The 26789-nt window shown below is 34.6% G+C and overlaps 1 protein-coding gene across 1 annotated transcript in view; it reads right to left on the minus strand.

Moving 5' to 3' along the window:
• VMP1 (vacuole membrane protein 1) overlaps nt 1–26789 on the minus strand; it is a 126782-nt gene that overhangs the window by 86795 nt on the left and 13198 nt on the right. The window contains exons 2-5 of the mRNA XM_012648426.1: nt 17501–17602; nt 14272–14407; nt 13027–13117; nt 12271–12381 (exon numbers count right to left, since the gene is read on the minus strand). Coding sequence (XP_012503880.1) covers nt 12271–12381; nt 13027–13117; nt 14272–14407; nt 17501–17576 — 414 coding nt within the window. The 5' untranslated portion in view covers nt 17577–17602. The remainder of the gene's footprint in view (nt 1–12270; nt 12382–13026; nt 13118–14271; nt 14408–17500; nt 17603–26789) is intronic.

Raw genomic sequence — 26789 nt, forward strand, 5'->3', positions numbered from 1 at the left:
TAAGTTTAGAATAATTATAGAAGATTTTTAAAAGAATGCTTTTGATTATTTAAGTTTCTGAAAAACTATGATTAACCATGAAATCTATAACTGCTTCTTCAAATACTATACACATAGAAGAGATTTCACAGTTGGGGGAAAAAGAATTATTTTGTGATCCTACAAAAAACTGAGCTTAAAGCTTGTAGTATTCAGAATAACTTGCACAATTAGTGAAATATTTCTCCTCACATAGTTACAGTTATCAGATGCAATTAATAAAAAAAAGTAACTTCCACCTTTACTGTCAGAAAACACAAGAGAGACGTATGAATGCCAAGAAAAAGAAGAAAAAATTTAAGAGTTTGTCCATGCTGTCCCCGTGTAACTGTCCTCTTTAGCTACAGGTACAGGCTACAGCTGAACTCTAGAAATAAATTTTACGTGAACAAAAATGGAACTGCCCTAGGTGCTAAAATAAGGAGATTTCTGGGATATACAGGAAGGAAAAAACTATACTTCCATCCCAGAAAAATAGATAAAAAATGTATCCCAACAGATTAAACACATTATTCAATAAAATAATAAGAGTTCTTCATAGTTTTAATTTTTAGTGATTTTTAAAATGGAAATTTTCAACAATCTGATGAGAATTTTTTCTCAAGTCTGATTTGAAACTTCTTTATTCTAAAGAAGTCTGTTCATTCACTCAACTAAACTGATATATATTTTCCATAACCGCACTAATAAGTCATGATTACTCAGCCGTAGAGGAAGATGTGGTGGTTCCCATATAAAATGAACACTAACAACTCAGTTTCTTGTCCTTTGTTCATTGTTGAGACCCTGTTTAGCAGCCTATACCTTGACATTTTAGTTTAAACTATATTAACTGATAGGAGCCCTCACAAGTTCTTTTCAACATTATAACTTAATGGTTCCTAAACATAACCAATCTGAATGAAATAAATACAAGTTTATATGAAAAATCCAAAGAAAAACCTAAAAAAATAATTTTGATTAAAAGTTCCAAAAGTTATACATAATTCAATCTTTTAAGTGTATTTTCTAAAAAGTGCAAATCCTACTATAACGCATCAAATAAGAAAGTCACATTTTAACAATATTAAACATAGAAACCAGGAGACAAAGACACGCACAGCTATAGTATAAAGAGAAAAGGCTAACTGGATAGAACCACCATAAAATATAAAATTAACACATGTACTGAGAAACAGGTTCCAACTCTCATGGGATCATGCCTAGGGATCCTGGCCCGTGGCTGAAGGTTTTCTGCCTGAGAGTATGATAAAGTAATTGATACCAGACTTTCACTCCTACAGCAAACAACTAGAAAACTGGACAAAATATAAGGAACAATTATTTTCAGACATTGTACCACAGGCAGTACAGGGCTTCTGATTATTGAGAGAAGGGATACAAATGAGGAAACCATACGATGACTCCAGCTTTTTGTCTGCAGACACATTCCACGTCTGCCAAAATTTGGTAGGAGGAAGAGCCCAAGCAAAACATGGAGTTCCAGGTGAGTTGAGAAGGAGATCAGGGTTCAGGGAGACTGAGGCAGTTGGAATTTTTGGGGCAAAATACCATAGAAGAGGGAGCTACAAGAGAGAAAGAACTCTGAAATCTCCAGTCTGTCTGCTTGAGACTTTGGCATACAAAGCTGCATTGCAAAATGCTAAGGTGAGACTACATCAGGCCATGCAAAAAACAACTAAATTACTGGAGAACTGTAAGCTAAACAATTCCCAGAGTTCACACAGGACTGGGAAACAGTTGTGATCAACCAGCGAGAAAGAAGAGACTCAACCATTCACACCCAGAAAGGTCATGCCTTTGTAGTAGAACTAAATTAGTCCTACAGTGAAAGCTACTCTAGATTGGCCTTAACATGGCTTAAAATGAGCCTTAAAAAGATCAAGCTGTGGCTGGGCCTGGTGGCTCACACCTGTAATCCTAGCACTTTGGTAGGCCAAGGCGGGAGGATAGCTTGAGGTCAGGAGTTCGAGACCAGCCTGAGCAAGTGCAAGAGCAAGACCCTGTCTCTACAAAAACCTAGAAAAATTAGCAGGGTGTGATGGTGTGCTCCTGTGGTCCCAGCTACTTGGGAGGCTGAGGCAGGCAGGAGGATGGCTTGAGCCCAGGAGTTTGAGGTTACAGTGAGCTATGATGATGCCACTGCAGCTTAACCTGGGTGACAGAGTGAGACCCTGTCTTAAAAAGAAAAAGATCAAGCTGATACACAGGTAACTTAACTGCCCACCAAAACAAAACAAAAATTAAAAATATCAATGCTCTATTGAGGAAGATAACAAAATCCATACAAGGAACAATTTAACACCACATGTCCAGCATTCAATAAAAAATAAAAAATTACTGAACATGTGAAGTAGGAAAATATGACTCATAACCAGAAGAAATACTGGTCAACAGAAACAGACCCAGAATGTCAGAGATAATGGAATTAGGAGACAAGGACATTAAAACAGTGATTATAAATATGTTGAAGAATTTAAAGCAGGAGTTGGCAACCTTCAGCCTGTAAGGCCAAATCCAAGTCCACCATCTGTTTTGTAAATAAAGTTTGAAAGAATACATTTATTTACATATTGACTGTGGCTGTTTTTTGTGCTACAATAGTGAAACTGACTAGCTGTAACAGAGACCCTATGGCCTACAAAGCCTAAAATATTTACTAACTGGCTCTTTATAGAAAGAGGTTGCTGATCTCTGACTTAAAGGAAAACATAAATACAATAAAAAAAGAATTGGAAAGTTTAAAAAAAAAATCTAAATGGAGCTTCTAGTGCTGAAAATATAAAATCTAAGTAGAAAATTCATTGGATGGGTTATCCACAGATTAGACATTCCAGAAGACAATATTAGAGAACTTGAAGATTGGTTAATAGAAAGCATCCAAACTAAAGGTCACAGAAAGAAAAGCCTGGAAAAGAAATAAATCTCAGCAACCTGTAGGACAATACCAATTAGTTTAATATAAATGCAACTGAAATCACAAGGGGGAAGGGGTGTGCAGAAGAATACTAGAAGAAATAATGGCCAAATATTTTGCAGATTTGATGAAAAAATATCAACCCACAAATCTAAGAAACTGAACAAACCCCCATCTGGATCAACAACAAAAAAAATAAAACATATAATCGAACTGCTGAAAATCATCACAATCACATCATAACCTCATTGCATCCTAGCGTGTGAATCCACCTCTGGCAGGCTGAGGTGGGAGGATTGCTTGAAGCCAGGAATTCAAGACTAGGCTGAGCAAGAGCGAGACCCCATCTCTACAAAAAAGAGAAAAACTAGCCAGGTGTGGTGGTGTGCGCCTGTAGTCCCAGCTACTTGGGAGGCTGAGGCAGGAGGATGGCTTGACCCCAGGAGTTTGAGGATGCAGTGAGCCACTGTACTTTAGCCAGGGTGACAGAGCAAGACTGTGTCTCAATAAAAAAAAAAAAAAAAAGATAACTAGTTGTTTAAAGCAAAAACTATAACAAAGAACTGTGGGTTTATTACATATTTAGAAGTAAAAAGTATTAAGAAATAAAACATATGACAACAAAAGCATAAAATATGAGAGGAGGAAAACAAAGAATACTATTATAAAGTTGTTACATTATATATGAAATGTTAAAATAACATTTAACAGTTCATTTTGATAAGTTAATAGAGCACATTGCAAACCTTAGGGCAAATGCTAAAAAATTTTAAAAGAAGTATAACAAATGAGCCAATAGATAAAATGAAATGCTAAAACAATGTTCAGTCCAAAGAAGGCAGGAAAAGAGGAAAAAGGAACAAAAAAATAGGACAAATAGTTAAGGGTAGACTTAAACCCAACCATACTAATAACTACGTTAATTACAAATGGAACAAACATATGAACGAAAAGGCAGAGATTATGAGACTGGATTAGTGCATACTGTCTATACGAAACCCACTTTAAATATCAAGACCCAGGAAAGTAAGAGTAAAGAGATGAAAAAAGATAAACCATTTAAAAATAATCATAAAAAAGATGAAATGGCTATAGACAAAGTAGATCGTAGAACAGATAATATTATCAGAGATGAACAGGCACATTTGATATTGGTAAAAGGGATAATTCTCAGGAAGTCAGAACAATCCTAAATGTGGATGAACCCAATAACAGTGTCGAAATACATAAAGCAAGAATTGACAGAACTAAACAGAGAAATAAGCAAACCCCTAATTATAGTTGAAAATTTCAACACCCATCTCTCATTAATTGATAAAATAAGTAGGCTGACATAATTATAAGAGCACAGAAGATCTCAACAACATAGAAAACTCTATGCAACAGTAGCCAAATATATAATCTCCTCAAGTACACATGGAACATTTGCCAAGACAGACTGTATGCTATGCAGTCTGAGACTTTAAAAGAGTCTCAACACATTTAAAAGGATGTACCGAGTAGAAAGATAAAGATCAATAAAGGGAGTACTTCTTATGGAAAAATGGCAAAAAAAGGTTCTTTTATTTTTTGGTTAACTCAGTACAGTCATTCTAAATGAAATCAAATCAACGAGATAGTTCAGCTATTTGTGATATATTGGACATCTGGTTTTGCTTCATTTCAAAGTGCCATATATCTAATCTCATGAGCTGTATTACATTATATTTTCCAAAGTTTGATAATGGAATAATTTTGCCTTGTCTAGGATAAATCATATGGTAGTTGGCCAGGCCAGAGTATGTCTGGGTGACAACAAACCATAGATAGATCAAAGAGTAAGATTTCTAATAAGAACAGATGTAGGTATTTGCTGTGGAAAAAGATGTTTTAACTTTTAAAAACCGTTTTTGTTTTTTTTTTTTTTTTTGAGACAGAGTCTCACTGTGTTGCCTGGGCTAGAGTGCCGTGGCGTCATCCTAGCTCACAGCAACCTCAAACTCCTGGGCTCAAGGGATCCTTCTGCCTCAGCCTCCCGAGTAGCTGGGACTACAGGCATGCGCCACCATGCCTGGCTAATTTTTTCTATATATTTTTAGTTGTCCGATTAATTTCTTTCTATTTTTAGTAGAGATGGGGTCTCGCTCTTGCTCAGGCTGGTTTCGAACTCCTGAGCTCAAACAATCCGCCCGCCTCGGCCTCCCAGAGAGCTAGGATGATAGGCGTGAGCCACCGCGCCCGGCCTAAAAACTGTTTTGAAAGAAGTTTAAAAAGTTACATTTCCACATTTATATTCTTTCATGAGTAGTGTAAAAAAGGAAGTTTTAGTGATGGAAAAAAAAATTAACTGAGATAATTGTATGTAATTAATTTTTGCTCTAGCTTTAGGAACAGTAATATAATATTAGTTCTAATTAAGAGAAATTCAGAATTTTAAAAAATTGTCCTAAACAGATAGAATTATCATTCCTAAAATTATACCAAACAAAAATTTCCTAATCTGGTAGAGAAGTTTTTTAAGTGGTACCCCGATAATAATGTAGTATCTACATAAACCCAGAGAAATAAGTCTTGGTGCCACAAACACAAATTAGGGTCTTTGTAAGGAAGAAGTGAACATATTTATACTTTAACCTGTGAAAAAATTATATTAGTAAAGTGATAAACTAGTATGTATACTGCTGCTTCATTTTAAACAAATAAACTATTTTCTGTATTTTGTACTTTTTAACTTCTTTGAATTTAAACCAGAGTAGCTGATGATTTATTATAATTGTACCTTCCTCATATACTGAAAAGGTTATACTATGTCTATGTTTCATAAAGAAATACAGTATACAATCTACAAAACCAGAGAGTTAGCGTTTATTTTAGGGCCCTTTCTTACACAGACATCTTTTAAAAACTAAAAACCCCAATCAGTCATATTAATTAATTATGAGCCTAATTTACCCAAGTGTCTTTATTCAACCAAGATAAAGAATATGATATCACATTAAGAGAGCAGTAATTCTAGCACTTTGGGAGGCTGAGACAGGAGGAGTAATTAAGGCTCCTGGCTTGAGGCCAGGAGTTCAAGGCCAGCCTGAGCAACATAGTGGAGACCTTGTCTCTACAAAAAAACAGAAAACTTAGCCAAGCATGGTGGCATGTGCTTGTAGTCCCAGCCACTTGGGAGGCTGAGGCAGGAGGATCGCTTGAGCCTAGGAGTTTGAGGTTGCTGTGAGCCATGATAACGCTACTGCACTCTAGCCAGGGCAACAGAGCAAGACCTTGTCTCAAAAAAACAAAACAACAAAAAAAGTGAAGAATATGTGTGTGAGTATGAGTATTCGTAAGCAAGATGAGCAGACAAGAGAGGCAGATATATATTCTTCCACTTCAAATGGCTCGTTCAGAACTGATAAAACATTCCTAGAGACAGGAATTGTTTGTATAACATCTGTAATGTCAATTCATAGCCTAATCCATCATCTATACACAGAAGTTAAGTGAGATCCCAAAGGCAAAATTTCCAATAAGTTTTGTCTGGAAAGTTTAAGGCAAAGGTAATAAAGTTGAGAATCCTGTGCTGATTCACTGGGAAAACATTTGTTTGCCACACTCCTTCACTAAGGAACAAAAGCAGTCAGTGGTTAGTCTGGAATGTGATTCATTAGGAATATCTGGGTGATAAATAAACAAAAGGGGATGACAAATGGTTGTCTGAATGACTTGCAAAACCTTTGTTTTCTTTTAGGGGATGTTAGAAACCCTTTTGAAAACACAGGAATTTTTCTCCTCAAATTTTTTTTAATCACTGCTATTCTCATCAGAGTAAGAAAACAATTTATGTTTTCTGGTCTACAGCAAATACTTCTAGAAGGCTAAAGTATAAACCTATTGACTCCAAATGGGCAATGACAAGTTTAACTAGTGTTTATATTCTTTTTATGAAGAAGGTCCCAACTTATGTCCCTGCTCCCCCTTTATAAAATGCAGTACAATATGTCAAAAAGCAGTAACCTGGGCATTAGTTAATGTTGGTTTCAGTTTTCTAAATCTGTTGGTAATTTACTAGGTGTAATCTGACTTCTATCTCATCATCATTTAACAAAAAGCCTAATATTACAATAATACCTGTGCTACCTAGGTTACAGGGCAAAAATATGAGATTATATTATAAAAGCGCAAGTATAAAATCACTAGCCAAAACAAAAGCATAAACTCCATGTGGTATTAGTTCATGCTCCAAGTTATAAGTTATTGTCTCCTCTAAACCTAAGCAACTTTCGATTGTAAAGTTGACTTAAGCATTCAGGAGAAATAGACTATATATTTATGGAGAGAGTCATTAAAAAAAGGTTAGTATAAATTGTTTAAAATTTATACCCAACAGAACAGATTTAAACTAAACTGAATCTTCTTGGCTTTCATTGAAACATACATTAATAAATGGTGAGTTAACGGCAGGAAGTTATCCAGTCTGTGAATATTCCTTTTGCTTGGCAAAAACCCAGCCGTATGTCCCGGAGACCTTGGTTTCTTCTTTTGATGTGGTGATGCTCATAAGAGTTAATACATGAGTCATTCCTTGGGGAAAGACAGGGAGAAGGGCTTTCATGCCCTCATCAAACAAAAGGCAAACAGACCTTTTCTAAGAAGGGCTTGTTGGTCTTCCTGAAAGAGTCCTGAGTCATTGCATGCTTATAGCTATAGTTATTATACCTTTAGAGAGCAATATCAAATCATACCAGAACCTTAACTTTTGGCAATTTCTTCCTTTTTTGCCTTAAAAGAGGAATAGACAGGTGAGCAATGAAGCAATAATTAGAAGTCAAGGAGAAAAGATAGTGAAGAAGTTGGTTTACAATTTTAAAAAAAGAATTATTCCAACTCATGGCATTAACAATTATTATAGTATTTCACTTACTGAAACTAAATCCGTATTTAGTTTCAGTCCATATCCATGAAGTTTCCCATATAACATTTACTTTCAGCAATAGCCAAGAGTCAGAAAGCATCAGAAATGTCTATACCTAAGGAAAAAACAGCTTTAAAACAGCACAGAATACTATGAAGTATTTGTTCATTAAAGGAATTGGGGTACCATATACAGAAGTGTTTATGTGACAAAGCAATCAAGATGTCAGATTTTTTAAATGTACAATTTTTACCACACATTATAGTGATGAAATAAACCCAAACTTTAAAGCAGAAACAAGCCTCTGACTCTTACACAGAGGCAAATACCTCACACCTTTCTTTCTTTGTATAACAAAAAGCCAAGTATTTTTTCTCTAAAAATGGTCATATGAAAAAATGGCTCTAAATATTCAAAGGATAACACCTTGATGTTATAGCTTATAATAAAACTTGATCTATTCTACAATATAATTGAATAGTTCTGAACTTTTCTACTTCCAAACTGCTTCTAGAAAAGACAACCCTAATGCTTAAAACATGCAAAAATCCCTCCTATTTTAATCCTCAATGTGAGGAAGTCCCATGGTTAAAATATATGGCCAAGAGAAAAATTGTAAAATATAGTCAGCCTTCTATTTATAGCTAAATATTTGGGTATCTTTTGAAACTATAAAATTCTGATAGTTTTCTTCTCTTTACAGTTCTTTGTGTAGAAGCTAGGTTTATTTGAAAGGAATAGAAGGCTTCCTTTGTCCAGTAAACTGCTCCACCTAGTGTCAAAAGCTGTACATATATCACATTCTATAGGACTACATTGTAACTGGTGAACTCATTCTCTTTGTTATTGTTAAATAAAACAGACTTTATAAATCATTAATGGCACATTCAATTTACAAATGGCTCTTTAATCATCTTCTTGTAACCTGATGAATCATCATGTACATACACATAAGGAGTACGTCTAGGATACATTTTTCTTTATGAAGTACCAAAGTTCCTATTTTTGTAAGCTCGATTGTTTATAGAATTATGAATCATATTTCTGTTAACGAGAAATAACTACAAGGTGGCTACTGTAATAACCCCATCAGTTCTCCCAAATGTTTATAACATCCAAATGTTTTTTAAAAATAAATTTTATTGTGCACATTTGAGGTTTGTAACATGATGTTACAGGACAAATATAGACAGCAAAATGGTTCCTGTAGTGAGGCAAATTAATATATCTATCAACTTACATAGTTACTTTTCTTTGATAAGAACAGCTAAAATCTACTTATTGAAAAAAAATCCCTAATCCAATACAATTTGACTACTATAGTTCTCATGTTACACTTTAGATCTCTAGCCTTGTTCATCCTGCATACAGCATCTCAACTTAATATATGTTATTTATTTCTTAAAATGGTGCAAAGTTGTAAAAACTGGAAAACAGTAACTGAACATAACAATGGTTACATGAAATTGGAACCAAATCTTACTATGATCAGGCAGCTCATTTAGAAGAAATTCTTCTGCTTTTCTCTTCATGAAAATATATTTCTTTTTCCCTTATGGTTTTCTATACAACTCAAGCACATGCACAACTATATTTTTCCCAAATAATCATGTTAAGCTTAATATTTCTTGACCAGGAAGAAAGAAATGATAGTAATTATTTGGCTAACAGATGAATCAAATGCATAAAGCATTGTGTAAAAGTCCTTAGGAGATGGCTAAGCTCATTAAGGCTCCCAGGCTCAAGATGCTTCTTCTGGTGTAACTACTGTCAGTGAGTTAGAGCAGGGGTTAACTACAAAGTGCAGCCTGCTACGTGTTTTTGCAAATATAAAATTGTATTGGTAAACAGCTACATTCATTCATTACATGCTATCTATGGCTACTTTTTCATTACAATGACAGATCTGAGTAATTGCACAGACACTGTATGGCTGGCCCACAATGGTGAAATAGCTACTATCTGGCACTTTATAGAAAAAGTATGCTCCCTAGCTGCGGGTTAGACCATTATTGAGGTAGAAATTTTGGCTCAAACAAACAAGCTGCATCAAGATGCACCAAAGAAGTCACAGCAGCTATGTTTCCTCTGTGCAAACATTAACTTAATGTTTTTACTGTGGGTATAATTACCACTACCTTAGAGAGTAAATAAGCATTCTTGAATCACTCGTACCAAATATTCTAAAAGGAAACCTGTTGCATGCCTGCTAAGACTAAAATAAATCTGTCAATGAATTTCTGGGAATTAATATCCAATACATGAGTTCTTAGAAGATGCTATCTTCAAAAAATCTGCCAGGCACAGAAGCGTTTTTATACTTGATCTATGTATAAACACATGAATAAAATCAATGAATGAAATCAGTAACTTACACTACTTGCCAGGCAAAATTTGCTCAAGATAGATCTCAAAAGAAGCCAGGCACAGTGGCTCACGCCTGTAATCTTAGCACTTTGGCAGGCTGAGGCAGGAGGATTGTTTGAGGCCAGGAGTTCAAGACCAGCCTGGGCAACATTGTGAGACTCTGTCTCTAAAAAAAAAAAAAAAAAAATTAGTTGGGCACTGTGGCATGTGCCTATAGTCCTAGCTACTCAAGAGGCTGGGGCAAGAGGATTGTTTCACTTAAGCCAAGGAGTTCAAGGCTGCAGTGAGCTACGACTGTGCCACCGTACTCTAGCCCTGGCGACAGAGTAAGACTCTGTCTCCAACAAACAAACAAAAAACCCCAAAAAATCAATTGTGGGTAATGTTCCTTTTAACTTGTTAAGAATTGCCAAAATATATAAATTGAAAATGATTGCTTTTAAAAAATAAATCAGATTAAGAATAGTGATAATGCTAATTATAACAGCAGCAATCACTTACTGAGCAACTTACATTTGCTAGGCACCGAGCAGAAAATTATACGAGTTATTTCATTTTAATCCTCTAAACAGCTTAATGAGATTGGTACTATCATTATCATCTCATTTAGAGTTGAATAAACAGGTTTAAAATTAACCAATTTGCCCAATATCACACAGCTCAGTTTAATCATTTGTATATATATTCTCAAATACTGAAGAAAAGGGCAGAACTAAAGTTAGTAAGTTTGGCATTATACCTGACTATGTCCTGCATGTAAATATGTATGTCACAATGAAAAGAAAGGCTGACTGATAACTGTTAAACTAATTAATAAATGTAGGAAATCATTAAGAAAAAAATCATTTTCACCTATATGCATTAAGTGGTATTAGGTAAGCATAAATACAGATAATTAACATAATATGTCTCCAAGTTGAGTAGAGCCATTTGATGGCTTGGTTTTTGGGTGATGTTGCTCTACATACATATATTTATATAGAACAGAACCTGCAAATAAAATATAGTATATGCTGTATTAGCAATGCCTGCCACCTAGTGGCAGCCAAGTATCGACATGCTTAGAAAAAAAGTTCTAGTATGTTTTTTAATTTTTTATGGAGTTTGGAGAATCTGATGAATACTATAGATCTTTACTTGCCAGAAGAAAAAAAATTCTTATTTGCAAGGACACACAACAACTATAGTTTTTTGGGGGAATTAACAAGCCTCCTGAGGCCCATTTTTTGACCATTAAAATTAATAGAATTAACCAACTAACCTAGCAGTCCAACTAACTCCCCTTAAGCCATGGGAAAAAGGAAGCCATTCACTTTCCCTTCATCTCTTCCTTTCTGGGTAGCAACCACTATTCTTGCATAAACAGTATTTAACTTCTCCTTTTTGGCTAGATATTTAGTCTCTGAAAACTGCTAGATTTACACTGTACTCAAATCAAGTTATTAAATTTGATGGTAGCCTAAACTGTCATTTTTCCCTGCTGATTTTCATTAAATTTAACACTGATCAAACAAATACTAACTTTTACTAGTGATGTTTAAAGAAATGATGATGACTTCCAGACATCTGAATTTCAAGTTATGACCTTTCAATTATATCTAAAAATATAAATAAAATTGTTTATTGATAAACTTAAACATCAAGGCAAATTTTCTATCTGAAAGTCAAATACACAGGTATCTAATATTTTAGGAATTATAATAAGTCTTTTAGATGACTTTTTTTTTTTAAAGAGACAGTCTTCTCTGTCACCCAAGCTGGAGTGCAGTGGCACAATAACAGCTTAAACTCCTGGGCTCAAGCCATCCTCCCCACCTCAACCTTCTGAGGAGCTAGGACTAGACGTGTACGACCAGGCCCAGCCAATTTTTAAAATTTTTTGTAGACATGGGGGTCTCACTATGTTGCCCAGGATGGTCTCGAACTCCTGGCCTTAAGGGATTCTCCTGCCTCAGCCCCCCAAAGTGCTGTGATTACACACGTGAGCCACTGTGCCCAGGTGAGATGACCATTTAGTATACAATCAATTATAATTAACTTTTTATTGAAAGAAAATTATTCTTACCAGATAAAGCAGAAAGGTGTGCAGCCCCGTTCCAAGCCCAACAGAAGACAAAATTCCTAAGCCTATCCAGTAGGCATACAAAAGAAACTGTTTCTCTATACGTTGCACATACTGAAAAACAAAAGGGATGAGATGAAAAATGTGAATTCTTTATAAGAAATGTGGTATTTGTAAACTAACATTAAAATTAAATAAACCAACTAAAATAAGTTTCAAATAGGAAGAAAGATTAAAAAATCCTTGAAGAGGCTTAATTTCTTTAATATGCAACAGCAGAGACAACAAAAAATTCATCTAACTGGAATAAAGCTCGTTTCTAAACCTTTGAAGTTCTACTATTTACAGGACAAATAAAAATAAAAAATAAAAAAATAAAAATTAACTCTCAAATTAGGATAAGAGGCCTATCTGTTTGGATGGATCACAAAAGTATGTTATAGAAAATATGAAAATGTTCGCAGTAATTAAAGGATTCATGCTGCTTTGACTGATCATCTTCAAGAAACTTACATTTAAATCTTTGACGGTAAAAAGGAACCATATATTAATATATCGAACACAAATGCTGAGCAGCCATGAGTTAACACCACAAAAATATTTTTAGTGTATGCCCTTAAAAGTAAGATATTGATTGAGATATCAGTTATGAAATAATGTTTAGGGTAGAAATTCTATAAAACCCATATTAGTCCCATTTTGAAACTGGGATTAGAGAATGTACAAGACTAGAAACAGAATTGCTGAATCAAGTCTTACCTGTTGATGTGCTCCTTCAACATAATACGTAGCTATAAGCACAGCAAGCAGTAGTAAAAAAGACACCACAATGCTTTGACGATGCCATAATCTTAAAGACAAATTAAAAAAAAAAAGAAATATCTCACAGTCTCACTTTTAGGATTCATTATTCTCAAAACAATTTCTTGTTGAAGCAGTTAGGTAATCTAGCTCAGCTACAGAATCAATCTTTCTGAGCTAAGCTCTTTTGTGCTTAAACACTATGTCCTCTTGTGGGTGCAGGAGCGGGTCAAAGGAAGATACATGGACACAGAACCCAATTTCTTACCATAAACACTGAAGCCTTTTTCTTATCTAAAGCCTTATCTTGTTTACACTCTACCTTCTAAATTGAAGAGGCAATATAATACAACCCCCCACTGCTAAATTTGACTGGCTTTAAAAAAAAATTTTTAAAAAGAAGAGGCATTATAGTATAACAGAAAGTGCACTGGCCTTCAAGTCAGAGGATCTGGGTCAGAGACCCTTCGTGTTGCACTTTGAGCAAAACACTTAACCAATCTTATTCTGTTTCTTGTTTTTAAAACTTTATAATCATATACTTGTTTTACCTTCTTTATGAAGTTGCCATAAGCATCAAAATGAGCTGAAAAATGTTACAAAATGCTTGATAAACTCTTAGTTAGATAAAAATGTGAGATAATAATAGAGATAATAACTTAGAAGTGTGTGCCAGAAAATGATAAAGCACGTAAAAGTTCAATTTGTTCTTTAAGATATTTGAAACAATGTTTACAAGTACTAAATTTAAAGACAGAAAACATTTTCATGGCATAATCTTTTCTCATTGGCTTAAACTATCAATAAAACTGCCACGTATCATGAACCTTGTCCTGCTTAACAATCAGTGTATCTAACATACACAGGCCTGATTTTTCCTGAAGGTAAAACCAGTAGAAAAAAAACCATGATATTTTCAGTGTTCTCCCTTGCATGAAAGATTCAACGTGAAAAAAAAAAAAAAAAAAAAAGATTCAACATGAGACAGTGGGTCAACTATAACAATCCAACGAGCAAACAGCAATGTTTCCCTAATCTATTTTTCATCAAACTACAGAAAGAATAAATATGTTCCTATGATAATATTCTAGATTTAATTAATCCATTTTGATGGAACAGAGGATAGGGAGTAGGAGAATGTTGAGGATTGATGATGTCTAAAATTAGTAAGATTTATATAAAAAGTAATGGAAGACTCTTTACTTTGAGGTCCATTCCTTCAAGATTACAAGGATTTCCAGAGAAAAATACTGCAAGGTAATGAGTGGCTGTCTCCACAGGACAATATTCTGCCTTTCTTCCCGATCCCTCCTCTTCTTTTCATTCATTGAAGAGGGGTCTGAAAAACAATAGTACAGAAGTTAAACCAGAATTTCTAACATTTATGCTCTTTCCAATCACTTTAAAAATTCATCTATCTTCCCATCCCACATCTGAAATACTGCATATAAATCTCAGAAGTATAAACAATGTTATTCACATCTGGGTCATCCAAGTTTAAACAGTTCAAGTACTAACCTGAGATCACCCCTTCCCTAGAGGAGGCGAGCTCTAGAACACAATTCTAATTACTGTGTTTGAAAACTTTAACAGAAAGCCAAGGATTGTGGTAGGTCCCCATAACTTAAGTCTCAACAGAATTTCATTTGTCTATGTATCTACCTACCTCCTCCCTTTCAATCGGTGGCAATCTTGCAGGATATTCTTTTAAGCAGTCTTGGAGAGGGATGGTACAATGTACAAGTGTTTAATACATACTGGATGAAAAGAGTTTTACCCATGTTGCAAATAACCATTAACAGCAAGTCCTAGAGTCTTTTTTTTTTTTTCTCTTTTTTTGTTTCTCAATGCTGCTGTGAGTCCTAGAGTCTTGAGAAATGACAACTAGTCCAGACTTAGCAACACCTAGTGGCTTAGAAAGACAATGAATTATAGTAGTTCCCCCCCTCTCATCTGTGTTTTTAGTTACCCATGGTCAATATGCAAACTGAAAATTTGTAAGTTTTAAATTGCATACTGTTCTGAGTAGCGTGATAAAATCTTGTGTTGTTCCACTCCATCCAGCCCAAGTTGTGAATCATGCCTTTGTCTAGCATATCCATGCTGTATACATTACCCCATTACTGTATAGGGAAAAACAGTGTATATAGTTTTCAGTACTACCTACAGTTTCAAGCATCCAATGAGGGTCGTGGAACATATGTACCACAGATAAGGGGGAACTACTGTTTAACGTAATAGTTGCCACTCCTTAATCAGTGAACTAGAGAACTGAGGCTAAAAAAGTGCTTACCCTTTGCCAACTCCCTGACCGGACAGATATGAGAATCTTTTGTAGAGAGTGTCCTAAAGAAATGGTACTGAAAATTTGAACAGTTGAATTTGGCAAGAACTATATAGATTTTAGGAAAATGAAATGTCTAGACCAGGTGCTTCTGCCCCAATCTTAACATTATTTTTTGCAATTATTTTACCATCAGAGCACAAGCTTCTACTCTTGTACATTACTGGACGAAGTCTAAGTTGGTTCACCTTCTATGAAGGGCATCATATAAACCTAACATCATATTATAGAGCAAGTGGTTTAGATCTCAAAATGTGGAGGCAAACTAGTTGGTTCCAAATCCTGGCTCTGCCATCTACCAGTCATGCAATCTTGGGCAAGTTAGTTAATGTTTCTGTGCCTCAGTTTTCTCTTCCATAGAATGGGGATAACAATAGTATTAATACTTACTTTCAGGGTCTCATTGTAAGGATTAAGTGAGTTAATACATATAAAGTTCTCTTTAACAATTATTTTGTAGCTATTAGATGCATCATAATTTCAAAAAAATATATATATGTATAAAGTTCTCAGAAGAGTTTGATACTTAGTAAGTACCTAATTAAGGTTAGCTATTATTGTCATCATCTATCAAAATTACACACACTTATATTGTAAGCCAATAATTTTATTTCTAGGAATGATTAGGTATAAGGTGAAATGACTTCTACATGTCAATTACTGCAGCATTATTTGTACTAGCAAAAGATTGTCAATAACTTAAATATTACCGACAGAGGCGTGATTAAAGTATGGTACACTCATACAATGGAATGGAACACTACAGAATAAGTTTTTCAGGTACAGTTATAACACAATCTCTAAGAAATATTAAGTACAAAACATATGGTACAAAAGAGTAAGTATGACATGCTAACATTAATTTTAACACACTGACTGCCATATGAGTTGTATTTAACTCAGGCTAGTTTTGAGCCTGGGGCCATGTGAAGCAAAACGCTGCAGTTGGTTTGTAAACATCTTACTTGTTGATGATCTTATTGTTACAATTAATATTGACAATTTAATTCTAAAAACATGGATTGGGTTGCATATAACTCACTCACAGAGAACAATAAAAAATAACAAATTAGAAAGGATCATTTTGTTTTAATAAAACACTGTGGCTTCAGGGAAAAATTTTTTTTCCCTAGTGCAATAGTCAATGTTATATTTCAATGGAGTGAACGTTGGAATAGAGTATGTAAATGTATGTGCTTGCTGAAAAGAAAGGAAAAATAGCACACAAAAGCTCCTAATGGGAACACACTGTGATGTATGATGCCCATCTCTGAATCCTGAAACTCTTAGTGAAACTACAAGATTTATCGACAATCAAGGTAACCCAAAAATCAGATCAGTGCTGGAAAATGTCCTCTGCAAGGAAATATAGTAATTAAAACAACCAAATGGAAACTACTATTTCAGATTGCTTGCACAATAGAAGAGAATTTCTATAACATTACCACGCTAGAGTATTATTTGCGATGTGTTCAAGAGGCCAAACAATTCAGAAGTTATGATAAAAAGAAAACCAGTACAATTACCAGAAAACAAAAACTTTTCATTTTCCTTTAAATGTACGAAAGAAAGTTCCTTAAATCATCCATATCAATAAAAGTCATCATTTTCAGTGTAAATGTATAAATAAGAGTCAAATATACTAAAATTTATCATGAATTCCAATTTGGTTAACATATAAGTTTATTCATCTCAAAATAAAATTTAAAAATAAATCTATAATAATCACATTCTAACTTTTTTGATAATTGTATATTTAAGAATAGCATAATAAGTAAATTTAAAACCTACTTTTAAAGTTACAAAATAGCATGATAAATTTGAGCACCGAGCAAAGCCAAATAAACACTTAGCACACCATAAGATAAACAAGTACTAATCTTGTACTTAGAACACTGCTTATGTGACTATTGACAGGCTGTTCATGCAATCACTGTGAAAAATCACCTGACCCATAATATGATTTACAATGATAATAGTAATAAGAGATAAAAAGTATTAGAATATATTTCTATTTTATTCCAATGAAAAGTATTAATGTATCACTTACACTCATAAATCTCCTCCCTCCAGACCACCACACTTTACCTGTGAAATTTCCATTATGTTGTTCCTTGTTCATTGCTACACGTCTCTGGTCACAGTTTTTTCCATTCTCTGCCATTTCATAGATCAGTAACTCTTGAGGAGCTAATGTAAACAAAATAAAATCCAGCAATACATTATATACTTCTGCTTTGCAGCTGTGACTGAATAAAACTTAATATAGGAATAACATGGCAGTAATATCCCATATGCTATGTAAAATGTATTTATACTTTATGTTTTCTTTCATAACCAAGATTTGGACAAGTTATGTAAAAATATAAAAGCCATGTAGTTGTAAATCTTTTTCAAATAATTATTCCAGTCATTTTCCAGATTAAAATTTGGAGGCATTTTGTCCACAGAAGAAGGATATCAAGTACTAGCATCTTCAAATATTGACATACAATAAGGCCTAAGGTCCTTCTAATTCATAATTTAATATCATACACATTGTCTACTCAAAATTTACCTTATCATTTTTACCTTTCTACCATTTTATCTTTCATATTCCTTTTAACATTATTAGGAAAAAAATGGATTATATTATCAAAGATGTTGCAAATGTTAACACACAGATCCAAGACCACGAATCAGTTTTATTTAGGAAACAATTCTACTGAATAAAATATGGGCATAGAAGGTAAAAATTTTAAATGTTTAAGATATATTAAATGTACTTTATTTATATCATGCTTCACATTACAGGTATAAATGTTTTTACTTTAAATCATCATTGTAATACAACATATAAATTGTGCTGACATAATTATTCTACACAAAACACCAGATTGCCTGTGATCAAAACACCAGATTGCCCCAGATTGCCTGGGTAGAAAGCAGTGGCGTCATAGTTGCTCACTACAACCTCAAACTCCTGAGTGAGCTCAAGCAACCCTCCTGCCTCAGCCTCCCAAGTAGCTGGGAATACAGGCGTATGCCACCTCGCTCCGCTAATTTTTAGTAGAGATGGGGTCTCACTCTTGCTCAGGCTGGTCTTGAACTCCTGACCTCAAGTGATCCTCCCGCCTCAGCCTCCCAGAGTGCTAGGATTATAAGCAGTGAGCCACTGTGCCCCGGCCTCTTCAGGTGTTAATAAAGCATCTTTCTATTCAAAAAGCACATCACTTCAAACAAAATTAAAACCTTTGTGCTTCAAAGGACATCATCAAGAAAGTGAAAAAACAGTCCACAGAATGAGAGAAAATACTTGCAAATTGTGTATTTCATAAGAAGCTTGTATCTAGAATATATAACAAACTCTTACAACTCAATAATAAACAGTAAATAATCCAATTTAAAAATGGACAGAGGATCTGCATAGATATTTCTCCAAAGATATATAAATGGCTAATAAGCACATGAAAAGATGTTCAGCATCTTTAGCCATCAAGGAAATGCAAATTAAACCACAGTGAGATACAACCTCATACCTATTAGGATGGCTATAATAAAAAAGACAGGGAATAACAAGTGTTGGCGAGGGTGTAGAGAAATCTGAATCCTTATACAGTGTTGGTGGAAACGTAAAATTCTGATGCTTTGGAAAACAATCTGTAATTTCCTCAAAACGTAAGCTATAGTTACCATATGACTCAGCCAATTCATGAATGTTCATAGTATTTTAATAGCATTGTTGTTAATAGCCAAAAGGTGGATACAACCCAAATGACAATGAATATAGAAAAATGGTATCCAAACATTGAAATATTACTCAGCCATAAAAAGATATAAAGTACCTACACATGCTACAGCTTCAATAAACTTTGAAAATATTACGCTAAGTGAAAGAAGTTATTCACAAAAGACCATATTATGATTCCCATTTATATGAAATGTCCAGGATAGGCATATCCATAATGCCAGAAAGTAAATTAGTAGATTAATTAGAGAGAATTGAGGTGTGGCTACAAATGAGTTGTGAGTTTCTTTTTGGGATGACAAAAATATTTTAAAATTGTGGTGATGGGCCGGGCGCGGTGGCTCACGCCTGTAATCCTAGCTCTCTGGGAGGCCGAGGTGGGCGGATTGTTTGAGCTCAGGAGCTCAAAACCAGCCTGAGCAAAAGTGAGACCCCGTCTCTACTAAAAAAAATAGAAAGAAATTAATCGGACAACTAAAAATACATAGAAAAAATTAGCCGGGCATGGTGGTGCATGCTTGTAGTCCCAGCTACTCAGGAGGCTGAGGCAGAAGGATTGTTTGAGCCCAGGAGTTTGAGGTTGCTGTGAGCTAGGCTGACGCCATGGCACGCACTCTAGCCCAGGCAAAAGAAACTTTGTCTAAAAAAAAAAAAAAAAAATTGTGGTGATGGTTGCATAGGTGTGAGTATACTAACAACCACCAGACTGTACAGTTTAAATAAGTGAATTATATGGCATGTGAGTTATGTCTGAATAAAGCTGCTTAAGAAAAAAGTCATCAGCAGAAACTATCAAAACCTCCAAATACGTTCACAGGAAAAGAATGGTATACTGTTTTACAAATCTCTTTCCTTTTCTCTATATTTAATAGTAGCCCCCAAGCTTAAGAGTATTCTTATGACCAAGTTTCTCAAATTTTTCTATTTTATGAGCTGATTTAGTGACAGTTCAGAATTCAAAGTCAGATTTATGAGTTAGGGGATTATATTATTAAGAAAGAAAACTTAAGAAATCACTTTTTAAGATGCTTGTATAAATTTGTTCACCTATTCAATTCAACAAATATTAACTGAGTGGCACAGCATCCTGCATGTACCAGAAATCATGTCAGATTTAATTTAGCTGAATAGAATATGATACGGTCATGGGTTCAATCTTCCTGTAGTTTCTTCATTGGTGCTATTTTATTCCTTGACTAAACTCCTAACTATAATAACTATTTGCAAAATTTATGCCTCATAAAGGAAAACAAGTGAAAGACTGAACAAAATGACTGAACAAAAAGCATACATTCATCACTGCAACAGATTCTTTTTTTAGATACAATCTATTGTAAACACCTTTGTTTTGTTGCCTTCATTTCTCAATGAGCAAATAAACATATGGTGAAATAAAGTATAGGTTTGCATTAGCATAGATAGCCTCAAGTAGATGATTATAAGATTTAAAGTCTGAAAATCTGGATTTGCATATCAGATTTGCCACTAACTAGTTATGTGATCTTGAGCAAGTTTTTCTCTCATTTTCTCTAGGCCTTGATTTCTGGATCTACAAAATGAGGACAATAATTGCCACTTTCAAAGGATATGTGGATGAAATAGTCTGTGTGCACATGTATATCTGTGTGTATGTGAGCGTGTGTAACTATAAATGCCAATACATCAAATGGGTAAGAGGTATATAAAGCATAAACCTACAAACAGCCTAAACTAGAAAAACAACTTCATAGCACATGCCTCACTGCTACCATATCGATGATGCTAGTGTTATTCATTCAACACTCATTTAAATAAGTATTGTGGTCTCTTAAAAGTAATGGAGACTGAGAGTATAAATATGAGTAAGATGAGGTCCTTGTCCTCAAGAGGGTAATAGTCTGGTAAACAAATCAATTAGAATAGAACAGAATGAAATAGGTATTTTAATAAAATTAGATGGCAAGAATGTTTTAATTTAGTGGGAAGAAAGCAGCTTTTAGAGTCTAATAGAATTGGGTTTAAACCCAATCTTCACAAGGAACTACTGTATGAATCTGGACAAGTTTGTAAATCTCTCGAAATATCAGTTTAATTTATAAAATAGGTAAAACATCAAACATACCAAAGGGTTATTATGAGGATCAAACAAGGTAATGTATGTAAAATATTAATACATTGCTTCATCTTTCCTGTGAACTCAATATATACTATCTATTAATATATTGAAGATGATGAGGGAGAAAGCACTATGGGAGTTCAGAGGACAACACATTCAGAAGAGTTCACAGAAGCTTAAAGTTTGATTCTGCAAACTTAAGCTATAGTTCTGCAAAGATGTAGTCAAAAGATAATGCAGCCCAAGCACTTAAAAAAGAACAAAGACGAAGTTATTTTGTGAAAATATGTAAGGCCAGAGCATCACAACAGGTTTACAAGATGGAAATCTATTCCACAAATCTGGATTTTATTAATAAAAAAATTGAATTAAGATGTTTGAAATGGAACCATATAAAAGAGTTAAAGATTTTCTACCTGCTAGTATTTAACTTGAGGCCATACTTAAGTTCTACAAATACTTAGAACTATGTGGGTTCAAATAGTTTGAACCATTTCAAACATAGTTCAGCCACTCACCTACATCATAATAAGTAAAATTTAATTAATTTGTGGTGAAAAGATAAACAAGGCACAAAAGCGCTTGCATTATGAAGGAAACATTCTAAAACCTTTCCACCCTCAAAATACTGATAATTGAACTCATCTACTCCTTCCCATAGTGCCATCTTCAAGAGATAAAAGAGTTTTATCCAAAACAACTTGGGTCCCTTTGAGTTCGTGCTTATAACAATGGTATTGCACAATTATTTAAAGGTTTTGTTTTTAAGATATTGCAACATGAATTTTCATTTGAGCAAATAATGTGTTCTTACACAATGTGCTTAAGAAGAACAGTCTCAAAAATTCTCTCTAGAAAACAAAAAATAAAAGTCTGGAATTTTGTTTTGTAAGAAATAACCCAGGCAACTAAGTTATTTGCTTGTAATCAGTTTATTTCTTCAAAAACAAAATAAATTAGCAGTTTTAAAACTTTTCAAAAACTTTTCCCATTCCCAAAAGAAAGAACTACAGCATAAAACCAAAGAAGCAAAGGAAAGAACCACTGGCGTTCTAAACAATTAAGCCTATAAAAGCATCAAAACTTTTCTGCATTTTAACCACTTTCAAAGGATCTTACATTATCCCTTGAAAATATGCTCAATTCTTTTGCCTCCTCTTCCCCCAATCACACATACTGCAAAACTGCAATGCCCCTGGAATAGCCTACATTCTTACAATCTGCCTGAGCAGCCAAACAACTGGAGAAAAACCACACAACTGCTTGGACACTTTAAATTCACTTATTGATTTAATAAATGTTTACCAAGTGTGCATCACGTGCCAGTTATTGCGATGCCAAATCTCAAACCTCAAATTGATGATTCCTACTGATAAACTTTTTCCTACTCTTACAACTATTTCATGTCTTGCTCTCTCTCTTCAAATTTCCTGTCCTACTTTTGTCCTTTCTTATTCTCAGCCATTGACTTTGTTTCTTTAAAAAAAAAAAAAAAAAGAAATCACAAAAGCAGAGGGAGAATTCCCCTACCTGTCTACTATTAAACCTACTAAAATGTTTACAGCTTCACCCATGTTAGCATTCTTTTTACAAGTAGGGCAGTGTCCTCTACCTACCAAAGGCCATTATGTCATTATATACATTCTATATAACACCCCCTCTCTCTCACCTTCTCAGAGACTTTGCTCCTTTAGTTTCTTTCTCTCTATCTCTCTCTCTGTAATCAATCTTTCCCCCTTTACTCTCACCAGCTGACAAGCATTATCCAGTATTTCCCATTTCTCAGTCCTCCTTAATAGACATAACTCTTAAAAAAGTTGCCTATATACAGTCTCCATTTCCTCATCACCAAATCTCTGCTCAATCCATTGCAATGTGACTTCTGTCCTGACAAATCAAAAGAAATTGCTTTTGTCAAGATTTTCAATGACCTCTATGTTGCCAAAGCCAAAGGACACTTACTGAACGAATCTCACTGAATCTCTTAGCTCCGCTTAACACAAGTATCCACTCCCTCTTTCTTGAAATACTCTCTCTTGTTTTTCTTCCTATTTCTCTGGCTACTCCACTAACAGCTCCTCCTGCTCTACTTCTTAGAGTTCTTCAAAGCCTGGTCCTAGATTCCTTGTAGTATTCTCTTTATACTCTCTCCCTAATGATGTCATCTATTCATAGCCTTAAATAACCTCTACATAGTGACAATTCTCTTTCTTTCAAAAACACAGAGATGTCCCACGTGACAGTACTTTATGACAGTGCTTTATGAATATTCTGTAAAAATAATTAGAATCCCAGAACGGAACTTAGAGAGTATGAAAGCCTATCCTACTCCCAAAAATCACAGATAAAGAAATATCCTAGAGGTAGAGTGACCTGTATAATGTCACAGAACAAGTTAGTGACAAACTTGGAGGCAGGACCCAGATACAGGGTGATCTTAGGAGTATGCTGACCTATTGGGAAAATACCTCCGCCCCCCAAAACCAAATTGAGGATTATTTTTCTGAAAATTTTGAAAGGAACAAGCTCAATCTATAAAAGAAAAGTAATATATGAGCTAGTTCATAAATGTGATTTAAGAGTGGAAGACTCAAATCTAGTTAAGTTGGAAATTATGTTAAAGTGGGAGACATTATTAGGTTGTGCTCAAAACCATAAAATTATTAACTTTACTGCCCGAATAAAAAAAAAATCAGGTGACTGATTTTATAAGAGAGATTCAATAAGACAAAAATGGTTAGTATTAATATATCTTTAGCACAATACAGCAGAAGTCATCTGATCTATAAATCTCATGTCTATTAGGGCACACAGCATCATGATTATCAAAGGCCTTTGATTATCTCACTATCCACATTTGTTTGATTCCATGCTCCCAAATAATGTTTTAATTATAATATGGCTTCTCATGTAGATTAGCCTATAAACAGAGAATACGCTCATAACGGATTGAATTGTGTCCCCCCAAAATTCATATGGTAAAGCCCTACCCTCCAATGTAACGATATTTGAAGATAGTGCCTTTTAAGAACGTAATTAAAGTTAAATGAGGTCATAAGGGTGGTACTCTATTAAGGACTCATGTCCTTATAAGAAGAGACACTAGACACCTTTCTCTTCTGCCTGTGCACAGAGGAAAGTCGATGTAAGAACACGGGTCTGGTCGCCATCAGTAAGTCAGGAAGAGAGACCTCACCGGAAACCAACCCTATGAGCATCTTGATCTTCGACTTCCAACCTCCAAAATTGTGAGACAATAAATTTCTGTTAAGTCACCCAGTCTGTGGTATTCTGTTATGGCATCCCTAGCAGACTAATACAAAGATGACTGGTATAAATAAGAGGATCCAGATCACAGGATACTAATATTTTTCTTTATAGTATTAAAAAACTTCTATTGTGGGTCTGTCAATTTGGTTTGAATAATTCTATACACTAGAGTATATTCAGCTATATATTTACTAATTCAAATTTCTAAACTACAAAACTGAGCATCAGATCCTGAAATGTGACACCTATACCAAGTTCCAGATGCCCTGAAAGGATTTAACCACATGGCCAACCTATCTTTTATACAGAAAACACCCCACGTACTTTACTGTATGTGTCTTCAAACTGCAATGGTGACTACTTAATCCAGCATCAACATACCCTGTTAATTTTACTCATTATCAAATTGATCATTGTAAAATGACCCATTTTATAGGGAAACAGGAGAACTTGGTGCCTGAAAGCTGCCAATACATCCTGATTGATTTAAAGCCATATCAGGAAAGACACATTTGGACTATGTATTTTACCTGTACTCCACACCCCCCAGGACTGAATTCACCCTATTCTAACTCTGTTCTTCCCAGCTCAAAGAACTTTTATATTTTGTAGCTAAAAAAATCCTACCACCATCACTTACTATTAATAGTTATGTGACTTTAGGTTGAATAATTTAAGTGTCTGCATTTGAACATATTTTTTTTTTTTTTTTTTTTTTGAGACAGAGTCTCTCACTCTTTTTGTCCGGGATAGAGTGCCGTGGCGTCATCCTAGCTCACAGCAACCTTAAACTCCTGGGCTCAAGCGATCCACCTGCCTCAGCCTCCTGAGTAGCTGGGACTACAGGCATGCACCACCATGCCCGGCTAATTTTTTCTATATATTTTTAGTTGTCCGACTAATTTCTTTCTATTTTTTTTAGTAGAGACGGGGTCTTGCTCTTGCTCAGGCTGGTCTCGAACTCCTGAGCTCAAACAATCCGCCCGCCTCGGCCTCCCAAAGTGCTAGGATTACAGGCGTGAGCCACCGCGCCCGGCCCTGCATTTGAACATATTTATATAGTATACCCATCCATATTTTCATGTCATCCTTATATGTTTTTGTTCTGCATTGGGGGAATCTCAGTAATTTAGCTCCTTTACTTTAAGACAAATTACATAAGTGCCCCCACATAGTGATTGGCACACGGCAGGCATTTAACATCAGTTTCTCCATGCCATTTTCATGAATGTCACAATTTTCTAAAATAATCATAGTGAATACTACCCTGAGTATTCACTTACAGGTACTTGCTTTCCATATTTCTATACTATATAAGAGCCTACATAACTGGTTTCCACAGCCTACATAATAGAAATATTGACAGAATTAGAACAAGCTTAGTTTGTGTAAAATAACAAAAATGAATTCTTTTTCATCAATCTAAATATTTTTAAATGTACTACAAAGAAATCTGTTAAAAAGGATGGCATAAAAGGGCTCTAGTCTACATAGCTACGATGAGACGAAGTAATCATTTTTAAGGAGAGCCACTTTTCACAATTCAATGAAGTAGCATTAATTTTGGAAATTTGTGATGAAACAGTATCAATAAGATTCCCGATGTGGGAGTAAATACAAAGTATTCTTAGCCTGTTTAAAAGATTGAAATGTCCTCAAATAGGAATCTAACACATATTCTTGACATTCAATGGAGCCTACTTTGCACTGAGAGTGCATATATGTAAGTTAGTTTTGTTTGTAAGAATGACACTGTTGAGGTAAACTTTATAGGTCTGTGGACGGAGTGAGAAGACAGAAATAGGACAGAAGCATAACTCAAACATCAAATAATACTTTTCACTGTGAACACTTATCTAGATATAAGAAATGTGTTAAAAGACTGCAACTAGCAGATTTTAAATGCAGCTAAAGAGTTTAAAATAAAAAGCTGATATTAAAATACATGGGGTCTTTTGTTTCTTTCTGGCAAAAGAACTTGGAAAACACTGCAAAAATAAGCTCACAAAGGTTCTTTGTAGGCTGTACATTCAGTGCTAAGACTATAATACTCCATTCATTCTAAACATTAGCCACACTTGTAATGAAAAAAAACAATGTGAAACTAAATTACTGAAGTGTCCCTGAAAGCAAAACAAAAGACATTGAAGGATGACATAATAATAGGAATTTTCTGAGTAATATAAGAGTTACTGGAAAAGTTAACAAGGTGAAAAGAAAGTAAGAGTAAGGAAGCTATTGATTCTCATTTTCTTGGCAACGTTATTCCAAAATGAAATGAACCG

This window comes from Propithecus coquereli, unplaced genomic scaffold (assembly GCF_000956105.1).
Source record: "Propithecus coquereli isolate 6110/MARCELLA unplaced genomic scaffold, Pcoq_1.0 Scaffold285, whole genome shotgun sequence".
In the NCBI taxonomy this organism is placed as follows: domain Eukaryota; kingdom Metazoa; phylum Chordata; class Mammalia; order Primates; family Indriidae; genus Propithecus; species Propithecus coquereli.